Raw genomic sequence first — 10671 nt, forward strand, 5'->3', positions numbered from 1 at the left:
ATACTTATGATTTATAAATGATTCGTATTATGAGTAATGATTTAATACAAGTGAACAATGACTATGTATAAGTGGTATCTTGCACTGCAACAGCAGGTTTCATCCCTTTAAAGAAAGCCTTCTCCACTCAACTGATCATGCACGTGTTACCGTGCAACCCTCTCAAAGCAGGGATCACTGGAAACAAACCAAGTAAGGAGGGAAATTAGTGTATATTTGAAATAAATATCATAGATTTTATTTTAAGTATCACAACAGCAGGCACACTGCACGCCATCACAGCATGGGCTGTCCTTTATAAAAGGACACAATTCGATTATCTTTACAATGTCATCAAACAGAGGTAAAGTAATACACCATCAATATGAACCGGTTAACTCCACAGGAGTTAAAGAGACAGGAGTTATTCCTTGACAGGGTCTGGAAGAGATTCTCTGCACAGCAGAGATTAAACGGTAACCTTTTACATTGTAAAGGCACACAAACTTCTCAAAGAAGTTAACAAACCACAGTTAGAAGGTGCTCAGTGTCCGGGACACCTCGACCACATCTAGTCCTAAGAATCAGGAATATCCTGAACAGCGTTTGGAACGGAGAACATCCATCCAGGGTGAGGGAGGGGGTCCGGGGGTCTACCAGGGCCTCCACACCGGAGAACCTCCATCCAGGGTGAGGGAGGGGGTCCGGGGGTCTACCAGGGCCTCCACACCGGCCTCGGGGACCCAGGACTCTGCTTCTCCGGGCCCTGCAGGCTGTGGAGCTGCTGGGTGGAGGACAGGGGAGACGGGGGGCTCTGGTCCCCGCCGCCCCCCCACGTCTTCTGGGCGGCCTGGAGGGCCGGGAGGCGAGGGAGCGCCACTTCCTCCACCGAGTTGGCGGACAGGAAGTGGAGCGTCTCCTTCCAGCAGCGGGCGTAGCCGCGGCGGTGGGCGGCGTGCGGAGTGGCGCTCTGGGCCTGGAGCTGCTGCCGGAGGAACATCACCGTCATCTCCAGGACGTCAGCCTTCTCCAGCTTGGCGTTGGGCTCCTGCTGCTGGAAGTCCTTCTCCAGCAGAGCTTTGAGCTGCTCGATGCAGCTGTTGATGCGGTCTCGGCGCATCTTCTCCACCAGCGGCTTCCTGAGCTGCAGAAGCAAAGAGGGGAGCGGGTTAGAGGTCTGGTCCCTGGGAGTCAAGGAGACGAGTCCACAGCGCTGGGAGCCGTCTGGGCTCAGAGAGGTAGTGGTACTTACTTTGTGTTTGTCTTTGGTGGAGAGCGCAGAGCAAGGGAAGTCTGTGGTGGTGGTAGGAGCCATTCTAGTGGAGGGAGGGAGAGCAGTGCTTCTCTTGGACAGCAGAGTGAATTGTGATCACAGAGAGGTCTCCCTGCCCTATTTATAGCCGGACATTAGCATTACAAAGCCATGAGTCCCGGGCTGGATTAGCTTTCCCACACTCTGAGGCCTGTGGGCGGGACTCCACACCAATAGGAGAGAGGCATCAATTATCTCCTGGTTGACTGGCCTCAACACGGGCAGTGGTGCTGCAGCCAGCCAAGGTACAGAGCCAACACAGGCAGGTCGTTACACTTTATTACCTGGGAACCTTCCCTCTGTCTGGGGGACGGGCCCCTGCAGATGGGGAGTGGGTGAGAAAGCGTCCGATAAGGGCCACTTCAGGCCATAAAGATAACACACACACACAAACACACACTTGCACCCATGCTCACACACACGATGTTTGTATGCACGTAAAATCAATAATAATTTGCTCAGCGTAAATCCTTTTTTTAAATCCCCTCAGGAGGTTTATTTAGAGACACATTAATAATAGTATTGTTAAAATAAAATACCAACTTAAATATGGCAGTGCACCTGAATACCTGCAGTTAACCTGTAACATAACAACCACATACAACTCATGAGTTGACTCAATTTCCTTTATAGATACTTTTTGGTTTGAAATAAGAAAGGGAATAACCGGTCATTAGCTCAGAGGTATAGGCTACTAGAAACTGCACTACAACTTTACTGATGACTCATGATGGGAGCTACACGAAGCGGCTTTTAAGGAGGGAATGACGTCCATATCTTTTTGAGGATCAGTCGAGGATCAGGGATACACTCTAATCAGTTTGACTTCCCGTTCAGTAAAGCGTGCGGTGTCATCATGCCAAGTTACAGCATGCGTCCCACTGTCCTGTCCTTCACCCGGCTGTAACGGCACACTTCTCTATTCCTGTTAATATTCCCACTTCGCTCCCAAACCGACCCCGCCCCCTCGACGAAGCCACATGCGTCAATACACTCGCGCACAGGTTCGGTACGGCTTGTTATGTATTCCTGCTGCGTGGCGCGTGGGTGCCTCCGAACACCTTTGATGTGGGCGGGAAGTTCACTCGTGTGTTGCCACCTCCGTTTATTCGGCTCGCGTCTTCGATCCGTTCTCACGGTTAAACCGAGACAGCCAGCCAGGTGAGTTGTGAAGAAGCCGTCGTGGCACGCTTTCGAGGTGCAGGGACACATGTCACATTAGGTCTTAACAGATACAGCTCACAGGAAGTTGTAGTGGCGGGTGGCGGATGCAATCAGGTTTCATGGTTTGGCGCCTCGCCTTTATGATAGGACCTTGTGTTGATCTGATGACTGTGGGAAGGCGCAAGGTCCACGTCCACGAGCGACACGAGCCAGAGCGCCATCCTTTATAAGCCCCCCCAGTATATGGAGGTGTGAGCACATCTGTGCGCTATAGGGTGTCCAGATCCCAATTCACCAGAAGTGGGACAAAGACTACGTTTGTGCGGGACAAAGTGGGCAGGCCCGATTTTACGTGAAATTACGCACACCTCCGAGCCGGGGCCCGGGGCGGGGGCGGCGCGCGACCTGGGACCTTCAGTGGGGGTTTGAACGCTAGTTAGTTCAGCTGCTGTTACCTTATCTACGTTTTAATCTTGTTTGGGTTTTAGCAGGAACGTATGCATGGACTGGGAAGCCTCCTTTTGAGCAACCCGTTGAATTCACCCGTCGAATTCACCTCCGTGTGAAATGGAAAATTGACTTATGCAATCGTCACATAACACTTTACAAGACTCCTCTTGCACTGGTTTCACTCATTGATATATGGTTTCCCTGTCTTTGTTCTGCATTTCCTTTTAGTCGTACGGGTCGCGCTCTCCATCTCTCCAGCCGTTCTGACCTGATTGTTTCTTGATGGTGCGCATGTCCTTAACCGGCGTGTTTGAATTGACATGATCACACAGCCCGCCCCTCCCCCTGAAGACAGCCCTCACTGCTGTCTCCGCACACAGCTATTTCATAAATGCCATGCGAGGTTGAGATCTCAATCATGGAATGTTGCCCTATGTCCCGAAATAGCGAACCAATCAAGTTGCGCCATTTTGGGAGGTTCACGTGTAGCATATACTAAATTACAATATAACATAATATTAATCCCGTTATATTCCTATATTTAGTTGTATTGAATTCACCGTTTCAATAGTTGTTTGTATCAATGTCCTCTAGAGGGGGCTGTTGATCAAGCCTCGTATCTATAGGCATGTCATTTGAGGCGCAAGTCGGTAGCCTAATTAAAGGGCTAGTGAACCCAAAACCGTTTTTTGATTTTTAAACGTAGCAATATGGGTTATGTTGTTGTCAGCATAGTACTATCTTCCATTATATCAGTGTCACTAAAATAACTAGTAGACTGTCATTTAGAGAAAACAGGAGAAGAATATTTTGTTTTTACCAGTTTGTGAATAGGCAGCGTTTTATTTGTATCTCCGCATCCAAGAGAGGGTTAATCTTCTCGGACACTTTAAAGTATAACACCACGTTGTGTTGCGCATTTAATATACATCATTGCTCATTATAATACTCATACACACAACGACTGTACAACAAATATATTACAAAGTAGGCGTGGGTTGTAGCAATGGGATAACATGGTCCTTCCTAGACCACTGAACCCAAAAGCCTTTGTTTTATCATCAATTGAAGCATTTTCGAACCCCCGCTGGAAATATTCAAGTCTAATTATTATAACTTTATTCAAGACACAGGAAGGTCCACATAGACAGCACACTACATATATATACACATATACATATACTTACACATATATATATACGCATATAAATACACAAACACACACACACACACACACACACACACACACACACACACACACACGCATATATAAAACAATATAAAACATTTAAGAAGGAATGCAAATGAGGCATTATCAATTATAATACACACATAATTAAAACACATACAAGCTTCGGGTCCAATGTTTCCAGTAGCAAGATGTGTACCTTGTGTCACTCTGAGAGATATCAATTAGAGACACAATAATCGTGTTCATAGACCCAGTCAATCTGCCCATGAATCTATACATAAAATTTCTCAGAACAGCATTGAAAGTGGGCACATTGTTTGTCACGAACATTTCACTGGCATTACCCCCCCTGGGAGTTTTAAGCAAAATTCTCAGAGCATCATTATATGCCACATGAAGTTTTTTCATTTTTGCTTTACTGTAATTACACCACAGGTGGGCAGTGGAGTGCAATACATTGGAGTGCAATACGCTTTGAAGAGCGATATTTTAACATCAGTAGTACACATGTAGAATTTGCGTGCCAGCATGTTTGCCTGCCCATACAGTATACCACACTGACGCTGCACATCATCATCATCATCACAGAGGTCATCTCTTATCACATGTCCCAGATATTTGACCTTCTTTACAACCACTAGCGGTTCACCTGCCAGTGAGAAAGAAGGAAAGACAAGCCTCCTATCCTCCTTGGTTCTAGCAATCAGTACCACACTCTTCATTGAGTTAAATTTGATATCATACATTAAGCCATATTGAGAGCATATTCTAAGAAGCTGCTGCAGGCCAGCACTGGAGGGAGACAGTATAAATCCTCAGCGTAAAGCATATGATTAATGAGGCTATCCCCCACCAAACAGCCAGTTCTACACTCCTTTAGCTCTACAGATAGATGATCCATGTACAGATTGAATAGTAGCGGGGACAGAATTCCGCCCTGCCGCACTCCATTGGAGACATAGAAGGGTGTGGATATTCTCATCCCCCACCTAACTTGCATAGTTTGGTGAGAGTACCAGAACTGCAGTATCCTAATTATATAAGAGGGGACCCCTCGCTCAAGTAGTTTAGCAAACAGTTTCCCATGATTGATACGGTCAAAGGCTTTTGACGCATCCAGGAAACACATGAAGACTGTGCTATTTCGTGATCTGTACCTATGGACCATTTCTTTAAGTGCATAAATACACAGATCAGTTCCATGCTTACTCTTAAAGCCAAACTGGTTATCTGTTGATGCTATATAATCTGCAAGCCTATCCATAAGGATCCCTTCTAGTACCTTGGACAGTATACTTGCAAGTGCAATAGGCCTATAGTTATCAATACTAGTTAATTGACCAGTCTTATTCTTAACTACAGGTATCAACAAGACAGATAACATGGATCCTGGGAGTATGCCATGCTTCATTAACCCAGAAAAGCATAGAGCAAGTAACACTGAAATACTTTGGCTAGAGTATTTCAGATGTTCTGCTGTTATTTTATCCTGCCCACAGGCTTTGTTTATTTTAAGTTTCTCAATAGCATAAGATACTTCATCTGGCCTGATGACTACACCATCACTGTGAGGTATTTCCCCTATGTTAAACACATCACTCTTCACGCAGTTAAAATGTTCTCAGTGTCTCCTCCATAGCTCTGCAATGTTTTCAGGTTCAGTAATGCCATCAATGCTAGAAGGCAGTGGCATCTTGCTGTTGTTTACCACCTTCACCTCCTTCCAGAACTCATATACATTATTAATTTGTAACTTTTTCGCCATAGAGTTCGCCCTCATAGTCTGCTCGTTTCTTTTTATAAAACGCACAGCATATTTAAATCTAGCATTAGTCCGTACCTTGTGCTCACAGACTGGGCCATGCCTCGGTTTGCCTGCTAAAACCCATCTTCTAAAAGCATCTTTTGCCTCCATATGAACTTCATGAACATAGTCATTCCACCCTGGTCTCACAATATGTTGTTTCACCCCCTTTCTTGTCAGTGGTTCACTTCCAACAACTAGACAGTTCACAATTTTATCATACATTGCACCCAGGTCATTATTATGACTTACATTCTTACAGTTGATATTCCCACACATAATTGCATCAACAGGTAACTCAATAATTCTTAAGTACACATCAGTCAGTAACTTGTAATATTGCAGGTCAACATCTGTGAGCCTAGCCCAGTCCAGCATCTCACTTGGTTTATGGCTGTCATTAGAGACAAGCTCAGGTAGGCCCTTGATGTTAATGAACATAGAGACCGGAATATGATCTCCAGTGGCCATACCATATAAGATCTCAGCCTCCTCTATACAAGCATGTGCATCAAATGTAGACATACAGTGGTCCAACCAGGATGTAGTATGCCAAGCTTCACTCACATGTGTATAACTATCAGCTGGCAATAGTTCCTTACTGGACAGAATCACCTTGTTATCTTTGCAGAATTGTGTCAGGTGTTGACCAAACAATGAGTTAGTATCTGATATATCAGCATTCAGATCCCCCAAGACAAATATGGATGTATACTCACTTTCCCTTATATAAGACCCAATAAAAGCAAGCTTATTCAAGTACTCATCTTCATTTTTGTGACATTCATATGGAGTGTATACATTTAAGATTATAAAAACATTCTTATCCTGCACCACCTTGATTCCTACGCACCAATCCACATCTAACCTGATCACGGTGACCAATGAGTCAAGTTTCTTATGCCAGAATATAGCCACACCACCTGGGATCCTGCCACGCAGAATTCTGGTGTTAAGGTCTGTCGTAGATTCCCCTGCTCCGTGGAAATCATTATGCACAGTGTTCAGTTTATCCAGACAACAAACCACATCCGCATGCTCAAAGAGTTTGTCAATAACAATGCGTTGGGCTCTCGCTCCAGTGCCCTGTCCAAGTCGCGGACCACGGGAGTTATAAGACACAACTCTCATAGCAGTTCATCATTGTTTATCATGCACAGGAAGCCCTAGGCTCAGGCGCACTCATCCCTGTGCCATGTGCTGCTATAACACCTGCCCCTACCGCAGCCCCAGGACGTTGCTTGTGCTTGCCATGTTTTAGTACATGGCTCCATGCAGGGGACATCGTCGCGGCACTCCCCCCGCCCGCTGGCTCCTCAGCGACGGCCAACGCCGAGGGCCCGGGCGCAGGCTTCCTGTGACTTGGTCCGTGGAGCTGGGCCCCCTCACAGGTCATGATAGTGGCTGCATTCCCCTTGCTGGAACTGGGTTGCTCAATCACACTCAGGCGTTGGTTAATGTCTGTGGTTATTCCACAAAGGCTTCTCACATGCAGTCGACTGCTCACTCACAGCATTTTTCATGGAGGCTATCTCTACACTTAGGCGTTCAATCTCACTAACCAGGCAAGAGACATCAAGGCTATTAAAAGTCACTGGTGGTGAATCATCCAAGTGATAGGACACAAAGCGAGGAACATCCTCGCCAACCTCATTCAGTAGTTTCAGACAACTCTTAACATTGTTGGCATCTTTCTGTAGTCCTTTGTAAGCTACACAGCGCTGCCCCGTGCCAGGACACAGTTCAAACAGGTACCGAACACCAAATAACATAATACAGATAACGGATCGCTAGATAACACTTGTTTTCACTTTATATTTGTATTGTATTGAATTGTATAATCGAATTTAGCAAGTAAACTGAGTGTTTAAAGCAGGTTTCAATAACCTGTCTTGTCACGCTCAATGAAGGAGTGCAATGAACGAGCATGAAAGTTCGCGAATGTTCAAGAACCTTCCTACGTCATTCGACGCGATCGCCCGTTGCCAGGCAGGTTTGGAATTTGTCAACAACTGATGACGTAGGCCGGTACAATTTTCGCCCCCGGTACAATTTTAACATGACAGGTGCCATAAAAAAAATATCAAAAGTGAAGTGAAGTCTTACAGTTCACTTCACTTCCATAAATAAGAAAATGAGTTGCTATGAAAGCAAAAAACATAACACACATAACAAATTAACCATTAGAGAGACACTTTAACAGCATTTAATTAAAATAGAGTCGCAAAGCCTATCAGAGATGATACCCCTCCCATACGTCTGACCCTAACTGTAATGCCCCTGGGGACTAATGAGGGACCTTCGATATTGTGGATATGCCAATCAGGGATTATACATGCAATGTCTTAAACATAGTATAAAATGAGATCTCATCAATGGAAAACGATGTACAAGTGGGTGTTGTTCTCTTTCAAAAACTCTACAAATACAAACACTTTGAGTCATAGCCTCCAGTTATATTCACAGCTGATTACACACTCTTCCAGAGCATAAAGTCAAACACAACTGTTAAGTCACTGTCCATCACTGAATGAGTGCACACAATGTTAATTGAGCTTATGGACCACTGGTGAAAGCCCTTGCATTTGAAGGTTTACAAATGTAACAAACTGGGAGTTGGTGTCATCACAGTTTATATCTCCCGGAAAAAGGATCTTTAAGGACCTGTTGATTTATTGTTTGTATTTTCTCCTCTTTCAAGGTGCGAGCAATTCAAAACGTGCAAAGGTTGGACATAGAGGGAATGGGAATAGTGCTATTGTTTGATTGTGCAATGCAATACTCAATAAACAGTTCATATTTTGAGTAACCTGGTGTCTGATACATCCATTTGTATTACTATCTTTGTAACAAACTCCCATTTGTCACCTTACAAGCTGAAACCTTACTAACAATGTTTTGTGTTTTCTTTGATGGCAAAGTAAAAAAGCTCCCATTTCTTCAAAGACCACTGACATCTATGGCCACCGACAGTCTTGATGATGTCATTTAATCATGCTTCACATATTCATCATAAAAGAATGGCAGACGGATCAGAAAGTCATATTCACTGTGGCCCTAAAAAGAGCATACATACACGTACATTTCTTCAACCTTTTCGCAATAAATGCAAAACAAAAGCATCTTGACATTCCAGGGGCATGTTAACAGAACAAAACATGCAAACAAACAAAGATGCAAACAGAATTCTTAGGTTAACTCCTTGGGAGTATTTGCTCTTAATCCCCCATCCTTGTAGATATTTAAAGAGAACATCAACCTTAAAGCCCTCCAGCCCTCCCCCAGGGGGCTTATGAGGTTGCATGTCGGCCAGCACAAAGCCTCAGCACAACAAAATTCATTCTAGGGAGAGTAGGGAACGTACACAGAGAAGGAACAACACCCACACACGATCACAAACTGGTCGACACGAAGCCCTTCTTTATAGAACTCTGTCCAAGACGCATATTTATGAAAACTTTGTGTCTCTAGAGCTGTTTGTCCTACTACTTTAGAAACATCGGGGTGCAATATGGCAGGCTCTGATGCAGAGGACCATATCCCTAGAGTAGATTGAAGGGGCCCATTACAAGGAGAACAAAAACATAATACTTTGTGTGATCTTCTTTTCATAAGATCATACAGATACACACTGCTCCGGCTTTAATGAGGCATTAGATCGCTCTGCAGAATGATATTTTTAGATTCTCAGATATAAATATTGTTCTTTTTTGTTAAGGCTGTGAAAGGGTATCTTTATTAATAATAATAAAGATTTGTTGCCCCGACTCTGGCCCTTCATAAGATGTCTGAACTTATTGCTCCGCTAACTTATTCCGAAGTAATTGTTTTAGGTGATTTTTAACCTTTAAGATGAGTTAACCAATGCAACACAGGTCTTAAAGAGCTTTAAGATGAGTTAACCAATGCATCACAGGTCTTAAAGAGCTTCACGACCTGCGCCTTAACCAGCTAATCAATGAACCCACTCTCCCTCATTTAAAAGATATTTCTCAGTCCACTTTATTTTTTATTGATCTCATATTCTGAAATAGACCAGACAAATATGTTGCAAAGGAAGTTTCAGATCTTGGTATTAGTGATCATTGTCCCTTCATTTGCATTCGGGACTGAAGATCTAGCTGACGGGTGTCAACCAAATGGAATTTCAACGAATAGTCCTTTTCAGGTGACCTATCTCTCAGTGACATAGCTGATACTCTCACAATTGCTGAATAATGAGATGGCTCTCAATCCATTTACTGAGCCCAATGATATCTGCTCTGCTTTCAATCCGTTTACTGAGCCCAATGATGTCTGCTCTGCTTTCAATCCGTTTACTGAGCCCAATGATATCTGCTCTGCTTTCAATCCGTTTACTGAGCCCAATGATATCTGCTCTGCTTTCAATCCGTTTACTGAGCCCAATGATATCTGCTCTGCTTTCAATCCGTTTACTGAGCCCAATGATGTCTGCTCTGCTCTTTCTACATTTTGCTGCAGCAGGATTCCTTTCTGAAAACACTGTCCCTGCCACTGACTCACAAGAAAATGACAACACATTCCCCGCCACCGCAATTCATCCCGCTGATAGCTGTGCTAGCTTGTTACCACTAGATTTACCTCAGGTGTACAATGCCCTGAGAAGCATTGACCTCAGAAAGGCCACTGGTAATGACAAGCTGGACCGATTCTTTTTGAAAACCTAAGCAACTGTCATTTCACCAACCTCTTCAATCTCTCCATAACAACTGGTGTTATTCCTGCAACTTCGAGAACAGCACTTGTTCT

At 44.3% G+C, this 10671-nt stretch overlaps 1 protein-coding gene across 1 annotated transcript; it reads right to left on the reverse strand.

Moving 5' to 3' along the window:
- Positions 1-211: 211 nt before the first annotated feature.
- Positions 212-1509, reverse strand: LOC115556795 (transcription factor HES-5-like). Its single transcript, XM_030374114.1, has 2 exons — positions 1232-1509; positions 212-1123 (listed from the first exon to the last, which is right to left on the reverse strand). Exons 1-2 carry the CDS (start codon positions 1292-1294, stop codon positions 692-694), a joined length of 495 nt encoding a protein of 164 aa, XP_030229974.1. The 5' UTR covers positions 1295-1509; the 3' UTR covers positions 212-691.
- Positions 1510-10671: the final 9162 nt, after the last annotated feature.

Source organism: Gadus morhua, chromosome 13, assembly GCF_902167405.1.
Source record: "Gadus morhua chromosome 13, gadMor3.0, whole genome shotgun sequence".
NCBI lineage: Eukaryota > Metazoa > Chordata > Actinopteri > Gadiformes > Gadidae > Gadus > Gadus morhua.

Bases quoted from the DNA above. Each gene is read 5' to 3' on its own strand.
- LOC115556795 (XM_030374114.1), bottom strand. From the start codon at position 1,294: ATGGCTCCTACCACCACCACAGACTTCCCTTGCTCTGCGCTCTCCACC. The intron at 1,124-1,231 runs GTAAGTACCACT...TTGCTTCTGCAG, and splicing joins CCACCAAAGACAAACACAAA to CTCAGGAAGCCGCTGGTGGA.